This window comes from Metarhizium acridum, assembly GCF_019434415.1.
Source record: "Metarhizium acridum strain ARSEF 324 chromosome Unknown scaffold_72, whole genome shotgun sequence".
Lineage (NCBI taxonomy): Eukaryota > Fungi > Ascomycota > Sordariomycetes > Hypocreales > Clavicipitaceae > Metarhizium > Metarhizium acridum.
This window is the reverse complement of record NW_027094019.1, coordinates 1,342,235-1,366,416: the sequence shown is the minus strand read 5'-3', so window position 1 is coordinate 1,366,416 and position 24,182 is coordinate 1,342,235. Positions and strand designations below refer to the sequence as shown.

The following is a 24,182-nucleotide window of genomic DNA, read 5'->3' as shown; positions in this document are numbered from 1 at the left end:
TGTCATGAATTCATGACCTTTATAGTACCGACCGGTGATATCTGGTGATGGTGTTTATCACGGGCTCATCGCATGACGCGAACAACCTGTTAGGCTGCCCCAGCCGACACATTGACAACTTCTTTACCCGAAATGCCTTGGACTACCAAACCCGCAATCAATGTCTACGATTCGCGCAGCTCATATTCCCCGAGGAACCCGTTGGTGAGGCCGACACCCAAGGCGAGTGCTCTTACACTGTCGCCGTCTCGACGACTCACCTACTTCAGTTCCGCCCGGGACGATTCAACCTAGATATGAAGATATACAAAGACGCACGACATGTATTTCAACACCTCGTTTCCGAAATGACGTATTTGGGCCCATTCAGCGGCATCCCGTCATCCAGAAGTCCGCACATCAATCCACCATTGCTGCACGTCTACCTCATGGACAAGGTGCCCGGCGTCACACTCTCCAGCATTCTGCAAATACACGACACCCCCAACAAGGAGTTCCGCCATAACCTCATCCGAGGCATGGCAGCCATCTTTGCGAAATCATATCACCACCGCGTGCCCTCTCGTCGCCGCCACCCCCTCCCGGCAGGCAAAGGCATCCAGGGACGAATCGGGTCCTCTCTCCGATGGCGGGCAAACCTACTCACAAGCATAGCAGACGCAAAACTATCCCAGGAGGCGCAGGCGACGAAACACCACCTCGGTCACATTGAGCGCTTACCGTGGTGCTTAACACACGGGGACCTCATACAAGTAACATCATGGTTGATGCACAGACGGGCCACATCACGGGCTTACTAGACTGGGCCGAGGGCGAATGGCTGCCGTTTGGCATAGGCATGTACGCCATGGACGAGTGTTTAGGGCAAGACGACGCAGAGAAGGGGTTTGTGTATTTTGACGATGACGCGGAGCTGAGGGCGTTGTTCTGGAGGACGTTTCTGGGGCTCTGTGAGGGACACACGCCGGCACGGAATGGCGTTCTCAAACTGAGCGAGGTGGAAATGGCGAGGAGATTGGGACTGCTGCTCTGGCGAGGCATAGCGTCTGACGACGGGAGGCTGGATAGGTTGGTTGAGGCGGGGAGGGACGACGGCGAGTTGAACAAGTTGAGGGTGTTGCTGGATGCGCCAAGCTTGTTGGAGAGCCATCTCCCGTGAGGCAGGAAGGAGCCGTCAGCACGCAGGCCCCCGGGACCCCACCTGCCTCGGCCCGCCAGCCCGTCATGGCGTGCCCCAACATTCTGCTCCCAACTCCAACACCAAAAATCTCCCATCACCACCACAAACACCACGCCAGCCAGCCCCCAATTGCACCACGCCGCCATGGCTGACAAACCCAAGCCCGCCGCCAAGCAGGCCTCGCCTCTGAAAGACGCATACCTCATCCTCTACAACTTCGCATCCGCAGTTACATGGAGCGTGGTACTCGGCCGCACCCTCGCCGTGCTGTACCTGCGCGGCCCGGCAGCCGTCTACGCCGTCGTGGGCGAGTGGACGAAATGGACGCAGACCGCGGCCGTCGTGGAGATTCTGCACTCCCTGCTAGGTATATTGCCCCTGACTTTTGCACAGCCCAAAAAATAAATAAGTAAATACAAGCAGACCAACTCACAACCCATTTAACCCGCAGGCGTCGTCCGAGCCCCCGTGTCCACAACCATAATGCAAGTCTTCTCGCGCCTTCTACTCGTCTGGCCCGTCGTAAACACGTGGCCATTCCTCGCCCTCTCGCCCTTTTACTCCTCCATGCTGATCGCCTGGTCCGTCACCGAGGTCGTCCGCTACAGCTACTTTGCGCTGTCGCTCGCCGGCGCACTGCCCTCGTTCCTGACCTGGTTGCGCTACAGCATGTTTTACATTCTGTACCCCATGGGCATCACGAGCGAGTGTATGCTAGTTTATGCGGCGACGGGCCCCGCGGCAGAGATGAGTAGCTTTGCGCCGTGGGCGCTCTATGCCGTTTTGGCTATTTACCTTCCCGGTACGTTTTTTACACTGAGGTGGTTGTCCTGGGCAGCGGTTTTTTTTTCTTCTTCTTCTTTTTCTATTTGGGGCTAACGAGTTGACAGGGTCTTATATTCTGTTCACGCATATGATGAAGCAGAGGAGCAAGGTTCTGCGTTCGTCCAAGGCCAAAAAGGGTGACAAGGCGCAGTAAGCCTGGACGGGCTTTTTTTTTTCTTTTCTTTTCTAAACAATGTCCTGAGGATGCGAGCAGTTTAATCCTTGCGTGAATGGTGTATGGTACGGGGTATGAGAAAAAAAGAAGGCATTCTGGTAGAACGGAAAGGGGCCAAATCCGGGTTGTGGCAATGGATAAACGTAGATAGACATGTACATTGTAAATTATAATTGTGATTATCGTAGCTATGAGTTTGGTGCGATTTTCTCTGTAGTCTCTCTTTCTTCTTCTTCTTTTTCTGCCCCTTTGCCCTTCTCGTCCACCTCTGCACTTTGCACCCTCTCTGGTGTTGTTGTCTCTGTCGAGTTCTCATACCAATCGTTCCGTGACCACTGGGCAATCAAACCAGCCGCGTCGTGGGTTAGCTTTTCATACCCAGGGTTCTCCTTTGGCTCAAACATGGCTATACAAGTCCTGTTAGCGAGATGTTCCCATGACAGCAGCCCCCCTTCCTCAAGGTAGAGACTTACTCATATGTGCCACCGTCTCATCTCCCGCTTCATCGTTGACCGCCTCGATCCAGTCCCCCGCATTCATCGTCTTGGGCAAGTTACAAAACGTCCTGTCCTTGCCCAGGACCGTCCCAGCCATGCTGATCTTCTTGGAAGACGCACCCTTGCCCAACCTCGTGTACAGGTTGGCAAAGCCCACGCCCAGCTCCTCGTGAAGCCGCACCACGAAGCCCACGCGCTTCTTCAGCTCCTCGGCCCTCGCGAGGCAGCCCACAAACTCCAGATGGGACGACGCCCACGTCCACCCCTCTGCGATCTGGTCCCTGTTCATCCACGCGGCAGCTCCGCCGGCGGCCACGGCGCTCGCCGCGCCAGCGTACATGGCCACCCTGCCCCATTTCCGCCACGCGCTCGGCGGCGCGGCCGGCGCGGCAGCGGCAGCAGGCACCGGCGCCTCGCTGGTCTTGCCCGCGCCGCCCCAGAGCGCCGTCCTCAAGCCGCCAATCTGGGAGATTGTCGACGCCGCCGTCTGGTAGTGGCTCTCGGCGCCGTGGGCGACCACGCCGGGCGATATCCCGAGGTAGGGCGTGTCAAAGGCCAGCACGCCCTGGACGTAGGGGAACATGAAGGCGTTGAAGGCGGGCCTCTCGCCGTCCGACTTGCGGATCCCGTCCTCCGAGTAGATTGGCTTCTCCGACGCCAGCGCGATGAGGAGCTCGGCGGCGACTATCCCGCCCATGGAGTGGCCGACGAGGATGGTCCGGACCGAGGGGTCGACCGTTGGCGACGCCGTGCCTGACGCTACCTCCATGTCTATCACCTTGTCCTCCAGCCTGGGTGTTGTCAGCCGTCTCACTCGCCTACATTGGTCTGCATGTTCCCGCCACGAGAGACATGACAACTATAGAAAAGGGGCCGGGGATGGTAGAAAAGACGAACCAGCTGCGGAATCGGCTCACGCATTCTCCCAAGTCCCCTCTCGTCTCGTACTTGGGGTACACCAACACCCGCACATCGACCTTGGGTAGTTTCTGCGCAACAATGTCTCGTAGGTGCTTGGTAAACTCGTAGTCGTCTCCAAAGGTTGACTCGCCGCCCTGCGAGGCCATGCGTCAAGTAAGTCCTGTTGCACGCAGTCGCCACCATGGCGGCGGCAGCACGTGAGCCCACGTACCTTGAAGCCGTGGATAAAGCACAGCAGCAGCGTCTTCTTCATTGTGCGATAGTATCGTCGAGTTGAACCCGGTTCAGACTTTTGAAACGACTCATTTGTTCTGTGCGATGCATGTGCTACCACGGCCTGGGGTGTCAGTGGCGACCGGCATTTCTTGATTGTATTGTGGTGGGTGGATCAAGATGAAGTCGAGTCCGAGTTGTGACAAGTCGAGAGTTGCGCATTACTGGCCACCTTGGGTTCCCGCCAACCGCCACACCACCCAACACACCACCACGCACTTGGGGCGGCCACACGCTCCGGCATCAACCATTGACCACGAAGTGACGTAGGAAAGATTATTGGTTTTGTTTCTGCTTCCTAGGCCTAGGTAACTTACTTTTGGGGGGGGTTTGGCTTGTTCGCGTCGATTCAATGCCGAATTCTCATCACAATTCATGTGCTCCACCCCAACATCACCCTTTCGCATACTCGGTCACATTAAACTTGGTTTGTACAATCTTCGTCGATATCTTCTACTAAAATACATTTTTTACTCCATATCTAAACATGCCTGCCCAGATCGAGGAGTTCCGAACACTCTGCAAGCAACTTCGTCTCTGCCTCGACTACTGCATCTCGTCCCATCGTTTAACCACCATTTGCGTACGCTTGGTATTTGAATCCGCCCTAGGCCGCTCCATCCCTTTGATACACGTTTATAAACTCCCTAGCCAGATAAACGCCGAGAAAAAAAATGCATCTGCCAAACAACTGCACAACAAAAAGACAAAGCCCGGTTGCCAAAATGACCATATGAAACAGATCCGTCACGCTGCATCATCAGTACTTAAGGATGCAAGCTGAGAGTGCTATTAATATCCTGCACAGGTCGCGGTGCTTCCTATCCCTGCTCCGTCACGCCAAGTCGAGTTTCATCGTGTGCCTCATTCCTCGTCGCTCTGAGCAGACGACTTGGCGCCGTTGACAGCCTCACTAGCGCGCGCGCTGCTGGAAATAATCTTGATTCTAGTACCGCCGCTTGGCTGTGGTGTGCTTGCTCCTTGGCCCGATGGCGCAGCAGATCCGGCCTTGCTGCCCCCTTCTTCCAGCTCTTGCAGTTCGGGGTGAGCTTCTAATTCCTCTTGGAACTTTTTGTTAAAGAATTCCTGCGCAATACTATTAGATATGGTGTCCTGGAAATTCCATCTTGTACTGCTTTAAACTTACCTCCATAGTCTTGGCATCCTGATAGAGAATGCTGCCGTCCTCGTTGTAGGTCTGGCAGTTGCGGATCATGAGTTGAAAATCTTTTCGCAAGTCGCTAAGGCTAGAGTATTCTTCCTTTTTGATACGGGTCTGGATATGATTCATGCAGATGGGATTCTGGATAATCACATAATAGTCGGCGTAGTCCCTCTTGGGCGGTAGCTTGATGAACGGGCCGATGATTAGGCGCTTGCCAGCATCCGACTCGTCATCCTCAGCCGGTGGTTCAATGTCGTCCACCTCCAGGTTCATCAAGGCATCGTAGAGGGCTCGCAAGCTCTTTTGCAGAACCTCACGCTGTTGAGGACTGACTCTGGAATCGGCGGCAGCTGAGCCACCCTTGCTCGATCGGCCTTGAGGACCCCGTCGCTTCTTGGCTGGGGGTTCTTCATCGCCATCCTCCGCCTTGCGTTTCTCGTTCTTGCTACCAGGTTTGCGGCCACGCTTCTTTGGAGTCTCAATCTCTTCTGTGCTCGCGCGACTAGCTGAAGGTGAGTTATCAATCGAGTTCATAAGCGCCATCTTCTTGAGCCTGTTTGCCTCTCGCTTGTCCTTTCGGGCTTGTTTACGGGCGGCGGCTGCCTCGGGTGAATCCTCATCATCGTCCACAGCCAGCAACCATTGTTCTTCTGTTAAGCCATCATCATAGCGCACCTTGGTACGTTCACGAGCACCACGGCCAAGTACAAGGTCCTCAGTCTCTTCTTCAACCACATTGCCCTCATTCAGATAGATTTCAGGCAGCTCATCATCCCCCATGAGTCTAGGCTTGACCTTTGCACCAGCAGAAATACCATAGACAGGGTCCCGAGCCCGCTCCTCATCAATCTTCTGGAAAATTGCAATTTCATCATCGCTACGTGCAAGCATCATATTCAGTTCCTCGTCTTCCATGTCATCCTGTTCCCCGCTTTCAGCCATGTCTGCACTCTCAAGCAGGGTTCGAAGCATAGCGTCACGGTCAGTTTCTGAAGACTTGTTATCGAATCGACCGGCTTGAATGACCTTGCCGTCCATATCCAACTTGAATCTGGCACGCTCCAGGATCTTCTCTTCGACAGAGTTTGAACTGATCAATCGAAGAATTCGCACCTCGTTCTTCTGACCGATACGATGGGCACGATCCTGAGCTTGAAGATCTTGGTGAGGATTCCAATCAGAGTCGTAGATGATGACAGTATCAGCGGTCTGCAAGTTGAGACCAAGACCACCAGCACGGGTGGAAAGTAAGAACATGAAGTACTTCGAATCAGGGGCATTGAACTCTTTGAGCAAGTCTGATCGTTCGTCAGATTTGGTCGTACCATCAAGACGCAGATACTCGAATTTTCTGTAGCGCAAATAATCCTCCATGATGTCCATAATTGCCGTCATCTGGAAGAACATCAGGACGCGATGGCCCGTGGCCTGGTACTTGGGCAGGATACGGTCCAAAAGCTCGAATTTACCAGCTGTTCTCCACAACAAGTCGTTGCTGATGCTCATTGGATTCATGACATTCTCAACTTCATCAAAGACAAAGGGATGGTTACACAACTTGCGGAGCTGCATAATCATGTTGCTCAAACCACGAGCATTGGTCTTTCCACCCTTGCCATCGCTCACCACCAGTTTGTTGTGTGTGACCATTTGCTTGTACAGCTTGGCCTGGAGGGCGGAGAATTTGCACTTGATGACCTTTTCAGTCTTGTCGGGCAGATCCTTCTCCACATCCTTCTTCAAACGTCTAAGCAAGAATGGTCGCAGGACCTTGTGCAAACGACGAATAACGAGAATTTGCTCTTCTTCGGTGAGCTCCATCTTATCCTGACCACCGGTATTGGCAAATGGAGTATTGAACCACTCGTCAAAAGTTTTGACAGACTTGAAAATATTCGGCAAGACAAAGTTAAGCATAGACCACAACTCGGCCAGATTATTCTGAAGAGGAGTACCTGTGAGAATCAGACGGAAGCGAGTTGTGTAGTACTGCTGGATAGTAGCACTGAGCTTGGAGTTGCTGTTCTTCATACGATGACCTTCATCGATAATCATGTGGAACCACTTGATTTTGCTAAGAATCGGCCGGTCCTTGATAATGTATTCGTATGTGGTCAAGAGAACTTGGAATCGGCCCTGTCGAATCTTCTCCTGCTGTAGTTTTCTGGCGTTTGGAGGTCCCTTGTAGACGATTCGGCTAATAGACGGCGCCCACTTTTCAAATTCGAGGTTCCAGTTGGTGAGGGTACTGAGAGGCACGATGACGAGGTAAGGACCACTCTGCAACTTGCGCTCAATGAGATAGGTGATCAAGCTGATGGTCTGAATCGTCTTTCCGAGGCCCATTTCATCAGCAAGAATACCATTGAGGTTGTTGTTGTACAAGGATATCATCCACTGTAGACCCTTGATTTGGTACTCCTTCAAGGTACCACCAACCAAAATGCTGGCCTGCTCAGTGACTTCTTCTCTGATTCGATGGGCAACAGCATAGTAGTCGATCTTCTTGCCACTCTCCTCTTCGTCGTCGTCGCTCTCTTCTTCAACAAAAGGCTCCGCATCATCACCGTAGGCCTCAGCAGCATGGCGTTGCTGGGCCTTAACCGAGGACGCCAATTGGTGCAAGAAACCATCAGTTTGCTTGAGAAGATGCGTAATACGAGTATCCTTGGCCTGGTCAAGCAACTTGAGATATGCCTCTTCGTCGTTGGCCTTGAGAGCCTGCAAACGCTGCTTGGCCGTTCTCTCGATACGTTTCTGTTCTTCCTTTTCAATATTAAAGTGTTGGGCATACATGAGACGGCTAAGCTTGTGTGATTTGGTCTTCTGAGAATTAGCACTCTCTTGGATTTCAGCGCGGTGGTGACAGATGGCACGCAAGAAATCGCTGTGCTTCTTCTTCTCCCGATTCTCGCGAGCGTCACGCTGTTGCTTCTCAAGCTTCTCAGTGATGCGAGCCTCACGAACATTCTGCTTCTTCATTCGGCGGTAGTGACTTCGGTTCGTCGTCATGGCCAAATTATCATAATGCATCATCTGTCGACCAATTTTTTCGCGCAAAGCCCTCTGCTTAGCATACAAAGCAAGGCTCTTCATTTCAATTATGGCTTTTCGCTTCAGTGTGTCATCGGCCTCGACAACCTCCTTTGTGGAATCCCAATGAGCCAAATTTGCCGGCAAGTTTTTGAGCTGAGAATACCGTTGGCTCATTCGATTGAAGATGACAACTTCTCGCTCGTATCGAAGGTGGTCAAAGTCAATACCAGTTGGGAAGACGCCAGGAATGAACCATCGGTTCTTGCGCTGCGCATGGTCGAGGTATTTTATCGAGGGTCGAATCATACTCGTGCCATACGGCGATTTTACAGTCTTATACGTGTGAGCTTTGGGAACGGGGGACTCTTCTTCGGTTGCCATTTCAGGCCCTGCTGAAGGTGCCTTTTCAGCATCTTGACTCGGCTGTGCGTTCTTAGCAGAGCTTGATGTGGTATCAATGGCAGTGGCCTGCCGACGCTGTCTTTGGTTGAAGATGGCCTGCTGCAACTGAACAGACACACCAGCGTTCTTGCCCAGAAGCTTGAATGCGTGGATCTGCTGCCTCAAAAGAGCAAGCTGTTGCTGGCTGAACTGAGTTGAGCCAGAGCCCGGCGTAGGCGGTGCAGTGGGAGCGGCGGCGGGTGTCTGTGCCGAGGTAATGGCAACTCCTCCTTGAGGGCCAGCGTTGGGTTGCGTTGATTGAGGAGTGCCTGGTTGCGGTCGGCCGGTTTGTACACCATTTTGCATCTGCTGCTGCTGTACGAACTGTTGTTGGTTTCTGCGCATGTTGTGTTGTTGCTGGAAGCTCATCAAGAAGTGGGAGGCCTTGATGTATTCGGGGTCCGTTGGGGGGACGCCTTGCTCTTTCATCTGCTTCAGCTTCTATATATGCACCAATCAGTATCCCCGTCATCAAATATCGTCTGTCTGGCATCGAGATGGTGATCCAGTGTCGAACAAACATGCTCAATACATACCCTGAAGACTTCCTCGGCTTGTTGCTTGGTTGCGCCGGCAGGCATCGGCGCACCTGGGGGTTGCACCGCAGGCGGAGCTTGCACCGACGCCATGATGGAGCTGTGGTTTTTTTAATCGTCTGTGCCGAAAATATACCCCAATGGTCAAACAATGGTGATTTCGGATTATTTACGGTGCATGACGATGGTGAACTGGCTGTCGATGGGAGTGGCGCGAGCACAAGTAGCAACTCGAGCGTTTCACGAACTGGTCAAGAGGGAGAAGTCGGGCCAAAAGAAAAAAAAAACGAAAGCGGAATGCGAAGAAAAGAAAAATCCAAGGTCGCGTCAATACTCGGCGAATGGAGCGCTGCGCAGCGAGAGATTTTATCTAAGCGAATGTACACACGTCGTAAAAGCGTGTTGCAAGTCGTTTGATATCCGCTACAGTCGCGTTGGACGGGCTGTATGTCGGCCGGCGAGGCGTGGGGGTGGAAAATAGACAAGGGAACCACCAGACGTGAGGCCAGGAGATGGCGAGGGAGTGAAAAAGTGTGAATGCAGTGACGCGGCGCGTCGGGGCTGGTGCCTCGAGCGTAGAATGCGTGCAAATCGCGTGCAACACCAAGTTGGCGAGGATTGGAGATGGCTGCGGATGGTTTGCGAGGGGACCTGGCGATTTTCGGGATGCGCGCGCGCTTCCTCGCTGGTTGATGATGGGGAGTGGTGAAGACAACGGACAAGATTGAGCGTGATGGCTGGTGCGGTCTGTGGACGCTTGGCCACGGTAAATCTCAGCACGCCCTCTGCGCAGGCAGAATCCCGCCACTCATGCTCGAGGGCGACACTGTGATTGGTCAAATGCCGTCACGTGAAGCCTGAAAGGCCATGGAGAGGTCAAGGAGCCGCCAATCCCCGGTGTATTAGGTAATCCACTGAGGACGGAAGACGGACTTTATCGAGTCATGGAGTGTCCGTTGAGAGGCATAACGGAGCCACCTCCATGCCAAGGCTACATTTCTGGTTCTAAAGGTCGGCCTAGCTGCTCTCATACCCAAAAGTTAGAAGCCAAACCCGGCAACAATATGTACTTGGGTCAATACATGAAGCGCTAGGGCTGCTGGCATCCAAGCGGTTCGTCTACGCCATCATGCTGCATGATGAGACACACACATCCTTTTGCGTCGTGCATACATACTAAAAATGGCCGAGCAAAAGCCAACTCGGCCAAATTAGTCCTTGTGGACCTCCCGTTGCCAGTACGGAGTAGTGGCGGGGATAAGCGCTCGCAGGGGTTCGCGCTTAATCTTTGAATCAATTGATTCCAAAAGGGTGTTGTCGCACTACAGTCTGTAGTATAGTGTATTTGCCCATCTCTAAGTATACACTGATATTAATACCGCAGTATTGGACCCGAGAGCGCGATAGCCAGGTACCTGCTCCGGATAAGTACTTCTGGCACCTCGCCGTACTTTTTCACCTCTTCACCTTCTTCTTGTCCGGCTTCTCCTCCTCTTCGTCGCTCAGCTCTGCGTACTGTGTCTTGGGCTGTGTCTTACTCCATGCTTTGGTAAAGATCGGGTCATTTTGGGCCTTGTCGGCATACTTCAGTAGCGCCTCCCGAGGATCCTCATGTAACATGCGAGCAAGTGGGATGTTCTCAGCAACATGCTTCTCGTCTGGTTGATTCTTTTGAAATGGAGTTTGCTGAGGGACGTGGGGTCGGCGTGGATCCTTCGAGCGCCCAGTCCCAGTCACACCCGACTTCTTAGCACCAGGCAGGGCACCAGGTGTGATAATTGCGTCTCCAGACATGCCTAGCCCTTGATCCATCGTCAAATTCGGGTCATCGTCGATATGTCGCTTCTTCGGTGCTCGAGACATGACCTCCACGGCACCGCGGTTCGATGTTGTTGGGTTATACAAGACGTGCGTTTCAGCATTCGCCGAACCTGTAATAATCTGGTTGATCCTTGGATGCCAGTTCACGGTAATCAAAGCCGACCCGGGTGTTATAGGAGTCACGTGTTCAGCCCGAAGGTTGCCAGGGTTTAGAATATGTAAATGGCCTGTCTCCGAACCGGTAATGATGCTGGTGGAGTTTGGCGAGTATTGAATATTGCTGGTCGGGAATTGGTCCGACGTAGATGTATGAGAGACGCTGACAAGAGGTTTGGTGAATTTTCTGGTATCCCAAAGCTTGATCAGATCGTCGCCTCCTCGTGTAACTACCATGCGGCCATCAGAAGAAATATCAATGCCGCTAGTCCAGGTATTTGGCTTGTGGGCGTTTTGGATTTCACCCGCAGGTCGAGTGAACGGTCCATTGCCGCCGTACATGACCAAGGTCCCGTCGAGCGCTGCACTCACGAGCACATTATTGCCGCCCTGAGATGGCTTGCCCCAGGCTACCGCTGTCATTTTTGTTCTGCCAGCTGAGCCAGCAGCTTTAGACTTGAACACCACTACCTCCTTCTGAGACCGCTTATTGTTGATGTCCCATATCCGTAATGTGCTATCCGTGCCGGCCGTGATGCAAAGATTCTTGTCTGTCGGGTGCCATGTTCCGCCAGTGATCTCTGAAATGTGTCCTTTCGTGTTGTTCATGTCTCTGAGATACATGTCTCCTTTGACGAATTCAGTGAGGATTCCACCATCTCTTGACATGATTTTGGCCTGCGGGTGTGCAGAAACACATAGGAAAACGCCTCCGGAAAGCTCGTTGAATTCCACGTGGTGGATAGGGTGCGATTCAGCGGTGGCTGCGGATTTCTTCGTTTCGTAAGGGTCAACGGTCTTGAATGCTCGTAGTGTTGTTGGTGTCATGGAAGCAAAGTCGTGAAAATTAATCACACAATCCAGGGAGGCTGTTAACAGTCGACCTCCAGAAGGATCCAAGGAAACCGTGGTGACCGCACGGTTGTGTGTCTTCAAAACAAGTTCGTGCGAGACTGGATACTCGTCTCCGTCGTCTGAATCGTCCGAATCGTCATCGCTGTCGTCACTATCACTAGAACTCCCTTTGGGCTGGGGTTTCTTTCCCTCCGATATCCTTGCATCTAGGGCACCAGCACGGGCCTTGCTGTCCGCGTTCCTCTTACTTCTGTCGATCTGGGCCGCAATGTTCGCTTCTTTGGACTTCTTGCCAAACGAGGTTGGAAGGAAGGCTCGCATGGGGTCATCCTCTGCCAGGTCGGGAACCTCTATTTCGAAGTCATCGTCGCTTGCCATATCTAAGACTTCACAGCATAGCTGCGAGTGCTGACTTTGGGATGATTTAGGAAGTGCGAAAGTTGGAGCCTGAGATGCGAATTCCTTTGCGACTAGAATCCCGCCGTCACGTGTGGGGCCAACTCGGTACTTTTCTGTGGTGCGAAGTCTATTTGACATCGAGACTCTGAATATTCGGCATTGGAGAGCTAAAATCGGCATACTTACTAACCATAGTTGCTCAAGATAAAAGCTCAATACATTAATTTTTTAATTTTTCTTTTCTTTTCTTTTTTGACATATCCAAATGATCGTGCAAGCACCACATCAGGTTGGGCTCAGTGAGAGTAACACAATGTGTCCGACTCTGGTCTTGCCCAAGCCAGAGAACCGCAACAAACCACGTAATACACCATAAAGCTCAATACATGGTTCGATTTAGCAGCACGCCAGTCTCGTTTCGCGCCCATATGTCCCCGTCGACTTCGTTCTCTCACCCCCCTTACTCCGTAATTAACCTAGTCTCTAGCCTCCAGTCTGCAAACAACATTGAAACCCTTGCTGCGACCCGGCCATCATGATGCTTTTTCAATCAAGCACCGCTTTCCTTTGGGACTCATCAAAAAATAGATGGTCTCAATCATGTCATCATCCGACATTCCTTCACGCGCAGATATATGTGCAGTCGGAAATTCCTGGAAGAAGCGTGCCGTGGCGAGCCGAAGTTCGATATACGCCAAGTGCAATCCTATACAAACTTGAGTTGGTGTCAGCGGTCAATTCTTGCTAATAGGCAACACGGGAGTTGAAGGACATACTTCTTGGTCCACGACCAAATGGCATGAAGGCCTCCTTCATAGCTTTTGTTGGTGACGCCCACCGATAGGGATCAAACTCGTCAGGATTTGGGAAAATCTCTGGATGCCGGTGCATCGTGTACGCTTGGGTGGCCACCGTGGTACCACCTGGGAGCCAGTAACCCCCGAGCTCTACTCCGCCTTGAGGGACCTCCCGAGGAAGTGGTGCTGGAACTGCGGAATAGAGACGAAGCGTCTCTTCGATGCATTGGCTTAGGAAAGGCAGCTCTCGCAGATCATGTTCGGTGAAGTCATTGGGCAACGTTTGAAGCTCTCTCACAAGCGCATCCCGGAGTTCAGGTCGCCGGCAAACGGACCAGAGCAAATAGGTTAGGGAATTCGATGTCGTATCACTGCCGGCTACAATAAAAGACTGTGCGTTTATGACGATCTCCGAGAATGACAACTTCTCATCCTCTCTGGCCTTGAACATCTTGGTGACAAATATTTGCTTTGGCGCTTCTGGGTTTTGGTCAATATAATACTGATAGCGCTGAAGAGACTGTTCAGCATAGCCTAGAATGCGTCTGGCTTGTTGAAGGTTCTTCTGAAAGATGGGCAGTGGATATTTTCTAGCCAAAGCAAGTACTCTTGGGAAGGTGACTCGAACGGCAGATAACGCTCCAACTCCCTCCAAATCGTGGATGTACTGGTTTTTCTACCGCACAAACCGTGTCAGCGTCCTTTCAAGTCGACAGCGTCAAGAGTTTGGCTTGATGCCGGAACGTACCTCGCCTTTCTCCAACATTTGGAACGACTCGCCAAAGGCAAGCTCGCCTATGACATCCGTTGTCATAAAAAGACTCCATTTAAAGACATCCGCAAAGCCTCGAGTTTCCATGTCCTCCTTCATCCTCTGAATCGCCAACTCTACGCGAGAGGTTATTGCTGGGAGAAGCGACTTCAACGACGACTCGGACAATTGTGCGGACATGAGTCTTCTCAATTTCCGATGATAGTCAACATCGGCAGTCGTAAAGATATTCGCTATGGACTGTGCAGTCAAGTGTCTGTAAAATATGGTTTTGCGAAACGTCTCTTTGGTGCTGTAAATGATCTTGGTTGCATCGAGATCGGCCACGGAAACCTCATTTGGTCCAATCCGAACATACGGGCCTGATTCATGAGATGGTTAGTCCCAGTTCCGACATGCGAGTGACGGGATACGAAGCAATACCGAATTTTTTGTGCAAATTGTGGACATAGAACACTTTGTTCCCTTTGTAGTAGTGATATTTGGCAGCCAGGTCTGTCCACTTCGAATACCAAGGACCGGGCAGCTTGGAAAGGGGATTGGATAAACCGGAATATATAAACTGTCATCCATGGAGGTTAGTATGTTAACAGAAGATGATTGGCATTTATGGTTTGTGCTAACATATAATACCGTTACAACCAGAGCGACGCCGACCAGTTTGGGAACATGGTCTACCACGCGAGACTCCATCTCTTTGGTCTGTCTGGGGTATGGCTTGGAGATTTGGACCAGAGCTCGGCGAAAGAAGATGGGCAAACAAACAGGTACCAGACCTCCGTCCTGCTCATTCAATTTATAACTTGTTTCTACCGATCCATCAGAGGTACTGATGCGTCACCAAGCTGCATCCCGTCTGAACCACCCACTGCCGTCCTTGCCGCCACTTACACAGTTAGGCAGGCTATCGAATAGGATGCGCGAGATCCGAATGCAAACGAGTTTATTCGGCCGCAAATCGTAGCTTGCAGAACCGGTATGCTATCCCATGTGCCTATGACGGCGGGAAATATGCTGTCTTTCCGAAAGAGCGAAGGCCGGTTTGCCTCTCAAGGATCGGGTGTTCGGGGGGCGTCACTGACCGACCTGGTCTGTCCTTCCACTCCGATGTAACCCTACATGGGATTACTCTGCAGGAAAAGGACGAGAAATACGGGGAACGATGCAAATAGTCTGGTGCTGTTTGATCAAGGTTTCTTTGGCGGGGACTGTAGAACGGTGTGTGTATGTGTCATTTGTTAGTACAACATATTTCATTACGGCCGGGCAATCGGCCGGTTCAACTTGCACGAGCTACGCGAGCCCAAGCTAGACCCCCCATTCCCAACGTTTTGCATGAGACATACCATGTTGCCACGTATGTTGTCTTTTATTCAATTTCACGGTCTTAAGCGGTCTGTAAGGGCAACAAGGGATCTTACTGGTTCATCGCTGGGCAGTACAAGCTTGTGGCATGTGCTGCATTTCTACACCGTCATGGACTCATGGTCATGGATAAGCTTGACAATGCAGCAACACCAGGCCAGGAGAGCCTTCATACTGGACGTTATTGTTACTTGACCGTGACTTCAGAGGGACAAAAGTGCAGTGAACCCCGTTGATTTGCTGCCTTGAGTATATTTCGACTCGTCGGCGATCTATCGGGCTTGGTTCAAGGGCGTATCACAGATGCAACACTACCGCAGGTCTTCTCGTCAGAAGCTTCAATCCGAAACAAGAAAGCGTGCAGAATATGGCGTGCTGCCGTCAAACAGCTCTGCAAGCCGACCCTTCAACGGTGCATTTGCCATTTCATGCCATCCTCGCCCATCCTCGCCCATCGGTTGTCTCGGTCCTCCGACCGTACATCAACAGAATGTTCTTGGCTCCCAAGGTCATGTTTATTCCGAAGCAACCAAGCTCTGTGCGGTGAACACGGGACACGAGTGGATACCATGTACGTGTACGTACGGAGAGATGCACCAGACGCGACATAGACGTCAGTCCCAGGTGTAAAACTTACTACTTAAGTAGGTAGTAACCAACTTTCTACGACAGTTCATATAAATGACGAGTAGCTGGCGCCTCCGCATGACAAGACACCTTTAGCCTGCCAACATGGCTTGCATGAAAAGAGCGAAAACAAAACAAATAAGAAGCAACTTGGCCCTCACATTTGAAATATTGTGGCAGGCCCGTGCAGCTATGAATGCGCAGAATGCAATTGAAAACATCGAGACACAGACCACTCAACTGGTGGTATATGGGTCCTAGTGTTTCTGCTTCCCCTTGGGCTCTTTCATGATGGAATAATGGCATCCCAACAAGAGACACGGTCTCGATGGAAGACAAGGGACGTTATTCACACATATCAAGTAATTGGATAGGCTGCAGAAATAAAATCAGCCAATATTTTAAGCTTATGAGTCTGGTGGCATAGCCGCTTACAAATGAGACACTTGCCAGGGCTGGTGCGATACTCTCTTCTGATTGGCTGCTGCTGGCTTCTGTCTCGGTGTAGATCGCGACGTCGGACACGGCTGGCCGTTTTGTTCTTCTGCTCCTCACTACCACTCGGCCCAACCGTCCTGCGCCACAAGGATGCCTCCTGATCCAGTCCTAGACGAGGAAGACGAGCAATATGCTTCGTCCCAAGACTCGGACTTCGCTCCCGATGAAGCGCCCGAGCCGGTGTCCGACCAGTCCGATGCCGAAGACGCAGAAGAAGGCGACAAGAAACGAAGGTCATCAGAGCCAGACGGACAGGCTCACGACGATGGTTACGATAATTCTGGAGATGAAGCCATCATAGCAAAGGGCACTAAAAGGCGGAAACGAGCAGAAGAGAAGGGACGCCCCATTGACGAGGATGAAGGCGGCGAAGGAGGATTGGTCAAGACCCGTGCTCAACGTGCAGCCGAGTGAGTACCTTCCCAGCCGCTCCATTCTTTTGCGAATGACTGCAAGCTAACCTTTTTTTTCTGAAGAAAGGAGGAGCGCAAGTACGCCGTAAACCATGGTCCCGTCACAATCGACGTTGATGCCTTGTGGGCGCAGATGATGTCCGGCGAGCAAATCAAACCCAGTACCCCGCCAGTCGAAGCAAATGGAGAGCATACAAAGGAGCCTTCCGACAACAATGCCGCTCCAACGGCCCCGTCGGATGACCCCCAGTCAGACACTATCCGCATAAAGCGCACATACAACTTTGCCGGTCGAGTTCACACCGAAGAGAAGGTTGTGGCCAGAGATTCTGCCGAGGCGAAGCTATATCTTGCGTCCCAGGGCCAGGACGCACTCGACGTCGATTCATCACCAACAAAGCGCGCCACAAGGAAAGCGTTCCGCTCTGCGTTTGAGCCTGTTGTAGACGTCAGGATGGGACGTGCAGACTTGAATCTCGGGCTCGCCGCAAGAATTCAAGCTGGCAAGGAGGCTCGAGCCAAGAAGCTCAATACAGTGGAGAAGAGCAGAATGGACTGGGCGGGATACGTTGACCAGGAGGGAATCAAGGACGAGCTGGAGTTGGCGAGCAAATCGAAAGATTCCTACACCGCTCGACAGGACTTCTTGGCGAGAAGCGAAGCTATACGGGAGGACGATGCAAGGAGAGCCAGAATAGCCGGCAAATCATGATTGAGTTAATGGAGGCGCGATTGCATATTCGGGCGTTTGGGATGATACCATGGAAGTTGGGGTTCTCGGTTAGATGGGTGGAATACAACGGTTCCTGTTCTTGGTGTACAATACGGAATGAAGAGTAATGGTAACGGGCCTATGTGCCAAATATGCTGCTCCACTACCTGAAAATTTTCAGAATAAGTATCAACTAATCCAACTCGTCTTCAATACTAGCTAGACAGTGTTGTGTTCTCCCCGTACTTCGGGCAGGCCTAGCAACCTACTACATATTTATGTCTAAGTAGGTACCTAGTGGCAGTGGGGCAAGCATCATAAAGTCAATCCAATCCCACCGGTTGACCGCTAAGGCTCCCTACGCATAAGGCTGAACAGCCTCTCCATAAATTTATGACATTTTCACGCAACACCTCACCATTACCTCGACATACCACAGCACACGACGAATGACATAATGGCCGTCCTAGGCAAGCGCAAAGCGCCCGCGTCATCAATATCTGAACCAGACGCAAATGAATTACTCCGCCGACATTTCGAGGCTAGGTTCCAACCACTCGAAGAAAGACCTTCCAGCACAAAGGCGGAGCAACAAGCAGCTGAGGGCGACAGTAACGAGGACTCGGAATGGGGCGGATTGTCAAACGACGATGCCGCTGATAGCAATGATGAGGAGGAATTTGATGACGCCGAGGATGTTTCCGAACACGAGTCCGGCGATGACGGTAGGCTGTTTCGTCCCCGTCCTCGCAACTCAGCGTGCTGATGGTTGATCGACACAAAGATGCACCAACAATCGAAATAATCGACCACTCGACCCCCCAGCTCCCCAAAGAGTCAATGCCCAAGCGCGAACTCAAAGCATTCATGGTCAGTCCCCTCTCTTCCTTTGCATCACCCGCCAGAGCCCACTGACGCATCTCAGTCGTCGCGGCCCCCGGACCAGACCGCAACCCCCAACCCCGTCCAGCCCGCCGTTTCCTCCAAGTCGTCCACCCTCCCCGAGGACGCACCCTCGCTCCTCAAACAAGATCTTGAACTCCGCCGCCTCCTCGCAGAATCGCACCTCCTCGCCCCCCACGCCGCCACCAAATCACTCTCGTCCGTGTCCTCCTCCAACGCTGCGCAGCCGAAATCCTTTGCAGCAGGGCGAACAAGGCAAAAAGCGACAGACCTACGTGTTCAAGCGCTTGGTTCGAAGGTGTCAATACATAAGCAGGACAAGATGCCGATGCATATGAGAAAGGGCATGGCTGCGGCTGCGGATGCGCGTGAGGCTAAGAGGAGACGGGAGGCCAAGGAGAATGGAATCATTCTAGAGAGAGAAACGGGAAAGCAGAGGCGGGCCAGAGGTCGCAGAAGTGACGTTGATAGACCGGGTGTGGGCAGACTGAAGGGTGCTGAGTTGCGCATCAGCGAAAGGGACGTCAAAAGAATTGAGGGTACCCGGGATGTATTTGGGCGCAAAGGGAGAAGATAGATTGCAGGGAGTGTAAATCGAGAGCAAATCTTAGTATCACTACTTGGGGCAGTAGTTCGCAACACTAATCTTGGGGTAGATTTTTCCCAAGAGTTATGCGACTATGGAGCGCTGTTTGATTGGCACAACGTGCATCCAAATCCACAAGAAACAGAAAACTAAACTGAACAAAAAACAAAGACTTCATTTGGTTCATATTTTGTTCGTTTCAATTGAACTACAACAGCGCGTCCAAAGGCATCGCCAAGGACTAACCTCTAAGTTTCGCCCATCTGCCCCACCGGTTTCGAGTTAAAAGCGATAAATGTACAAAGGCGTCCTATCCTGTGTCTCCATCAGAATAATATAATCCCCAGTTCTCCGTCTGAGTCTTTTTAAACGATGGTTTCATCCTTATTCGTTCAGCACACTGAGCACACATCTATGGGTTGTCTCCTCCTTTTCCCACTCATCAGACGCCGAAATAAGAATAAAAGGGGGAAACAGAGGAATAATAAAGAGTAAAAACAGATCAATGGAAATGATATGCAGTAGTAGCTGACTTGGGGGGAATATTCGAGTGATTCCTCACATAAATAGCTGAGCCAAAAACCCCAGAGAGAGTCATGTAAACAAAAAAAAACAAGGAGAAGTGCCGAAATGTATCATGAGATTATCAATCTTTTTTTACATCATGCCACTGGCGTTAATCGTAGCTGGTTGGCTAATCGTCATTGGCATGCTGAGGGTTTGCAAACTGTTGAAGGCCTGAGGCTGGTGCATGGCGCTATTGTTGGCGTTGCTGATGCTATTTGAAGATGAGACGGATTCATTGGCAGCAGCATTGAGAGATGTAGGAACGTATGCAGCCTCAGAAGTAGGAGATGCCTCCTCAACAGAGCCCAGTTGATCCTCACCCGAGTATTCCTCTTCCTCTTCGGCAGAGAGATTGAAAGAACCCTCGCCACCATCTTCGCGGCTGTGGGTACGTTTGTGCCTGCAGGTATACGAGTTAGTAAGTGTCTCCCCACAGAGGTTCGGCTCTTGTAGCTAAATGGCTATGTAGAGTAGACTTACTGTGCAAGATTGTCGGATCGAGAGAATGCTTTGCTGCAATGGGGACAAATGTAGGGCTTCTCTTGAGTGTGCGTTCGAACGTGTCTGGAACAAGGTTAGGATTTCAAAAAAAATTTGCCCCTGCTATGAAGAAGTTGAGACTTACCTCTTCAAATGCTCGAGACGTTTGAAGAGTCGACCGCAGGTTGGAATTGGGCAAGAGTGAGACTTATGGGGGTACGGGCCCAGCTCCATCACAGTAGCTGAACGAGCCCTTCGAATGACGCCGCTTGGGCCAGACAGGGTGCGGCGGTGGTCTTTGATGACACCGTCATGAGAAAGCTCGTCTCCGAAGCCTGGCTGAAGGGTCATGGGGTTCAGTGCCGGGCTCCCATCCACGTTGGACAGTGGTGTACCATGTCGAGACAAATCGACAACATCCTTATGCTGATGGCTGCCCATGGACATACCAGATGCACTGTAGGAAAGTCCGGGAGGAGAATTATCAGCCGACTCCTCACCTTCGGCCACAGGGCCTACAGATGCTGAAACAGATCGTCTCAAATCAGACGGCCTGTGAGCCGCAGTGTTGGGGACAGGCGCACCGGGGATAGCTGAGATAGACGGCGGAATCGAAGATCGACGTCGTCGTTGCTTGTACGTCGGGGAGCCTTCAATGACAGAGTATACATTGTTTGTGCCGTACGAACGGGTGAATTGTGATCCGGCCAGATTTGAAGGAGGCAGCTGAACCATGCCATTGAGGCCATTCACGCCAGACAGATGGTCGGGGATAGCAGAATACAATCCGGTCTCCTCATTAGCAATATATGCAGGCTCTCCCGTCATACCCAGAGCTTGCTGAGGTGGGGTAATTGGCTCAAAAGAGATGCCTCGGTTGCTGTAGTCCTCGTACTGAGAGGAAACAAAGGATGGAGCAGGAGAGTACTCTAAACCGTAGGCAGGCATGGACGCATGTCTTTGATGGCCGTGTGCGATCGGGACGCCGTTTTGGTTGTACTGAACACGGGTGAAGTCAGGTTCTCTTTTGACATGAGCAACTTGTTGGGGAACTGCGGCAGTCATCGGCATAGCTTCGTAAGAGACCATGTGGTCCATCGGTTCACCCATGGCCGCTGCCATGGTTTGAGGCATCATGCTCGGAGGTGGCATAGAATCCATGGCCCTCATTACAGGGGAAGTCGACTGACTCTGAGAAAACGTTGTAGCCTGCTGGGCATTGAATGAAGACGAGTTGGCTTGTTGCGTCTTGGTGAGTTGCTCGTACAAGGACTGAGATGAGTCGTATTGGAAGGACAACGCAGGCTCGCTGACTGCGACTGTGGTGGCTTCCTGGCCCATCTTCTCTCGCTTCAAGTCCCGCTCAAGGGCGTCCAAAAAGAGGCGGTCATGTGGAACACTGTACCAATAGAAAACCTTTTGCTTCTTTTGTGTCCGAATGCAATTATTCTTGTAGAGGAAGTCAAGAAATGCGCTCTTGGGTTCCTCCAAGGACGCATCGGTGCCAGACTTAAGGTTTCGCAAATCAGAGAAAATACCCTCCTCAAACTTCTTAGAGTTCTTGACAGGGCGGCCAAATGCCTGAAATCTGAATGACAGGCATCGTACAATGTCGGTGCCAGAGATATGAAAGAGATTGTTCCACAAAACGCAAGAGACATACTCGCCGGTGGGCAGTAAAAATCGGCGAATGTACTGGTCTGGCTGCCAATCAACTGGCGCTGAGATGAGAAAATATTTTACTGCAAACATCGGCGGTTAGTAGATACAAATGACCCAGGGAACAAGGAACCCATCCAAAACATGGTTGCTTCAGGCTGCAACATACAATTGTCTACTTGCTGAAGTGCGACCTGAGCATCGTGCGGCAATGCCTGCTGCGCTTCGGTACTCAGCATAAAGGTTTCTGGCTTTTGAGGTGCCATGGTGGCATGTTGTGAGTACATCGTGTCAATGTGTTCCACCGATTGTAGAAACCAACGCGCTCGTCCCAACCAGCAATTTGAGCTCCTATTGATGATTGGGTGTCGTCACAGAGTGAGTGTAGGTGGTGATAGAGATTACAATGCAACCAAATTCACAATCTAACACCGGTTGTATTGTTGCGGTGTTTCAACCAACAATCGCGTTTCGGAGGGTGAAAGTAATGCTCAAGAGGCACTGCCTTGATTGGCAATTGTGTCGGCTTCGCGACTGCAACGAGGAAATATTCGAGACCAGCCCGGATAGTCGAAATTGATGGTGCACTCAATCGAATGGACAGCTCAGCCCAGCCACTGCATCAAGCGGGTTTGAGTCGGGCGCGATGAGTTGCCTTGTTCTGGCCGTCGAGGCAGGACGCCGCATTCAAGGGCGGCCGAGGCCAGAGATTAAGCACGAAGCCCGGATCGAAGCGAATTAAGGCTGAACAAGAAAGAAAGCAGAGCCAAGAAGATGCAAGACACACGAGGTCACCAGGCCCGAAGATGGATATCCGATATCCCGTCAAACAGCCAGCTGGATTCGAAGCGGAAAAAAGGAACGACGGCAGGGGAGGATCGCGCCCAGTGACGACCGTGTCTTGAAGACGTAAAGACTACGACGGGTTGGACGGCGCGAGGGACGACGTGGCTCAGGAAATGGAAAAGAAAAGAAAAGAGACGACCCAAGGTCGAGAAAGGGAGGATCAGAGGGGCGGGGGGGAAGGAGAAGAAATAAACGTAGGAAACGACGAAGAGGAGGAATATACGGAGTACGAGAGCGGACGAGAGTCGGGGGGGGTTTATGGCTCAAACAAGTCGCTCGAGTGGTCGCCCAAGCACTCACAGAGGCCGTGGCGTCGGGGTAAGGCGGCGGCGGCCGGGAGCCACAGTCAAGTGCTCAAGTGCTTAGGGTTCGAGGAGGGGGAGCCATGAGAGCAGGAGACCATGGGAGCATGGGAGCATGGCATGGGCCCGGGAAAAGCACCAAGAAGTTCGCCTCGGGACCAGTTGGCGGAAGAGGGGACTGAGCGACAACGACTTGGCTGAGCGGCCGACTGATGGAGCATCGAAACTTGACGGCACATCGAGTCAACGCGGGCTGACTTGGCTAGCTCAGGCACAGGCACAGGCGCTGGCAAGGGCTGACCGGGGTCAACATGCTAGCGGCACAATGAGGAGACCAGTCGAACTGACGGGCATCTGGGCCTGGCAGGGCATGGCGGGACCGGTCTTTGGTCCAACCCGTTGAGCGAACAACATTGAACGGGCAGGCTTGATCCCTCTGATGGTGTGGAGACAACCGGTGGGCTGGCGGACGGATGGACTGGCAGCTGGTGCGCGAGAGGATTGCCCGCCGCTGAGTGGACGAATCGAACTCGGATGGAGACGTGGGACTGGTGATGGGGCAATGCCAATGGCCACCACCGTGGACCATGGCATGAATTGGCTCTGGCATGGGCGGCGCGCGGCACAAAGAGAGAGGCAGCCATGTTGTGCTGCGAGTTCAGGTACAGATTCATACTGCCATTGTCCGATGTTGCCAATGTATCCTGACGTTGTAAAGTACTTGAGCTTCTAACTAATTCACGTACTGACGGGAACTGGACGGAGAACGGGAGCATCGCCCCAAGGGGTGTGCAAAACTGGCTGCAATTTTTGGTCCCGATGCCAACATTGAACCAAATTTTATTAACCTCACCAGCATGTCTCGCCTCACCCTACTTACTTGTAGGTGCCTACTAATAAGTGCTTAGAAACCCGCGAATTGTCTGGGCTTTGTAGTGGCTTGGAGCCTGTGCGGCGTGCGGCGTGCGGCGTGCGGTGTGCGCAACTGTGCTTGACTCCTTCCGTCCCTCTGTCATCAGCCCAATGTTCCTTCCGTCTCTAACTTGGACTTGCTGACATTCAATTACCTCAGGCACCCTCACGTAGGCATGTGCGGATATGTAGCAAATCCCTCCACCTCACCTAACTTTGGGACGCTGTCAAGAGTCGTGCTCAGCATCGAAATGTCCTGGCGCGTCAACTCTCCTTGTTTTTACCTTTCGCCTTCACCATTCCTACTGCACCGAATACAGCCTGTTAGACGCACAGCTTTATCCGGGATCTCGTTGCGAGTGGGGTGGATGAAAGTCATCGTCTCAGTGGGGTGTTTTAATGCTTCCTCGAATGCCCAAGCCTTTTGGCCTGCTTTCCTACCCCCCTCCCCCCCTTGCCGCTG

At 52.1% G+C, this 24,182-nt stretch overlaps 11 protein-coding genes across 14 annotated transcripts; 6 read left to right on the top strand and 5 right to left on the bottom strand.

Moving 5' to 3' along the window:
• Positions 1-47: 47 nt before the first annotated feature.
• On the top strand, positions 48-800 carry J3458_007200 (uncharacterized protein; the record flags this gene model as incomplete). Its single annotated transcript, XM_066119258.1, has 1 exon — positions 48-800. One exon carries the CDS (start codon positions 48-50, stop codon positions 798-800), a length of 753 nt encoding a protein of 250 aa, XP_065975896.1.
• A 47-nt stretch (positions 801-847) lies between these two features.
• On the top strand, positions 848-1,159 carry J3458_007199 (uncharacterized protein; the record flags this gene model as incomplete). Its single annotated transcript, XM_066119257.1, has 1 exon — positions 848-1,159. One exon carries the CDS (start codon positions 848-850, stop codon positions 1,157-1,159), a length of 312 nt encoding a protein of 103 aa, XP_065975895.1.
• A 165-nt stretch (positions 1,160-1,324) lies between these two features.
• Positions 1,325-2,159, top strand: J3458_007198 (uncharacterized protein; the record flags this gene model as incomplete). Its single annotated transcript, XM_007808740.2, has 3 exons — positions 1,325-1,547; positions 1,632-1,982; positions 2,071-2,159. The coding sequence occupies 3 exons, from the start codon at positions 1,325-1,327 to the stop codon at positions 2,157-2,159; spliced, it is 663 nt and encodes a 220-aa protein (XP_007806931.2).
• A 209-nt stretch (positions 2,160-2,368) lies between these two features.
• J3458_007197 (uncharacterized protein) lies at positions 2,369-3,972 on the bottom strand (the record flags this gene model as incomplete). 2 transcript variants are annotated; one of them, XM_066119255.1, is made up of 4 exons in its annotated part: positions 3,810-3,972; positions 3,575-3,732; positions 2,654-3,468; positions 2,369-2,586 (listed from the first exon to the last, which is right to left on the bottom strand). In XM_066119255.1, exons 1-4 carry the CDS (start codon positions 3,849-3,851, stop codon positions 2,369-2,371), a joined length of 1,233 nt encoding a protein of 410 aa, XP_065975893.1. In that variant the 5' UTR covers positions 3,852-3,972. The 2 variants fall into 2 exon arrangements, with proteins under 2 accessions (XP_065975893.1, XP_065975894.1); XM_066119256.1 differs by having other exon boundaries at positions 3,575-3,972.
• A 332-nt stretch (positions 3,973-4,304) lies between these two features.
• snf21_1 (ATP-dependent DNA helicase Snf21) lies at positions 4,305-9,748 on the bottom strand. Its single transcript, XM_066119254.1, has 2 exons — positions 5,019-9,748; positions 4,305-4,957 (listed from the first exon to the last, which is right to left on the bottom strand). The coding sequence occupies exons 1-2, from the start codon at positions 8,940-8,942 to the stop codon at positions 4,736-4,738; spliced, it is 4,146 nt and encodes a 1,381-aa protein (XP_065975892.1). The 5' UTR covers positions 8,943-9,748; the 3' UTR covers positions 4,305-4,735.
• Positions 9,749-10,504: 756 nt separating this feature from the next.
• J3458_007195 (uncharacterized protein) lies at positions 10,505-12,259 on the bottom strand (the record flags this gene model as incomplete). The annotated part of the gene is made up of 1 exon (XM_007808743.2): positions 10,505-12,259. One exon carries the CDS (start codon positions 12,257-12,259, stop codon positions 10,505-10,507), a length of 1,755 nt encoding a protein of 584 aa, XP_007806934.2.
• A 49-nt stretch (positions 12,260-12,308) lies between these two features.
• On the bottom strand, positions 12,309-15,082 carry J3458_007194 (uncharacterized protein). Of its 2 annotated transcripts, XM_066119252.1 has the most exons (5): positions 14,474-15,082; positions 14,273-14,411; positions 13,826-14,211; positions 13,057-13,753; positions 12,309-12,995 (listed from the first exon to the last, which is right to left on the bottom strand). In XM_066119252.1, exons 1-5 carry the CDS (start codon positions 14,540-14,542, stop codon positions 12,814-12,816), a joined length of 1,473 nt encoding a protein of 490 aa, XP_065975890.1. In that variant the 5' UTR covers positions 14,543-15,082; the 3' UTR covers positions 12,309-12,813. The 2 variants fall into 2 exon arrangements, with proteins under 2 accessions (XP_065975890.1, XP_065975891.1); XM_066119253.1 differs by having other exon boundaries at positions 13,826-14,411.
• Positions 15,083-15,517: 435 nt separating this feature from the next.
• J3458_007193 (uncharacterized protein) lies at positions 15,518-15,844 on the top strand (the record flags this gene model as incomplete). Its single annotated transcript, XM_066119251.1, has 1 exon — positions 15,518-15,844. The coding sequence occupies one exon, from the start codon at positions 15,518-15,520 to the stop codon at positions 15,842-15,844; it is 327 nt and encodes a 108-aa protein (XP_065975889.1).
• A 585-nt stretch (positions 15,845-16,429) lies between these two features.
• Positions 16,430-17,464, top strand: SWC5_1 (swr complex subunit; the record flags this gene model as incomplete). The annotated part of the gene is made up of 2 exons (XM_007808745.1): positions 16,430-16,749; positions 16,816-17,464. The coding sequence occupies 2 exons, from the start codon at positions 16,430-16,432 to the stop codon at positions 17,462-17,464; spliced, it is 969 nt and encodes a 322-aa protein (XP_007806936.1).
• A 457-nt stretch (positions 17,465-17,921) lies between these two features.
• On the top strand, positions 17,922-18,944 carry FAF1_1 (pre-rRNA processing and 40S ribosomal subunit assembly; the record flags this gene model as incomplete). The annotated part of the gene is made up of 3 exons (XM_066119250.1): positions 17,922-18,189; positions 18,249-18,334; positions 18,390-18,944. The coding sequence occupies 3 exons, from the start codon at positions 17,922-17,924 to the stop codon at positions 18,942-18,944; spliced, it is 909 nt and encodes a 302-aa protein (XP_065975888.1).
• Positions 18,945-19,133: 189 nt separating this feature from the next.
• On the bottom strand, positions 19,134-23,113 carry J3458_007190 (uncharacterized protein). Of its 2 annotated transcripts, XM_007808747.2 has the most exons (4): positions 21,829-23,113; positions 20,146-21,742; positions 20,001-20,084; positions 19,134-19,920 (listed from the first exon to the last, which is right to left on the bottom strand). In XM_007808747.2, the coding sequence occupies exons 1-4, from the start codon at positions 21,944-21,946 to the stop codon at positions 19,611-19,613; spliced, it is 2,109 nt and encodes a 702-aa protein (XP_007806938.2). In that variant the 5' UTR covers positions 21,947-23,113; the 3' UTR covers positions 19,134-19,610. The 2 variants fall into 2 exon arrangements, with proteins under 2 accessions (XP_007806938.2, XP_065975887.1); XM_066119249.1 differs by having other exon boundaries at positions 20,146-23,113.
• Between the last annotated feature and the right edge of the window lie 1,069 nt (positions 23,114-24,182).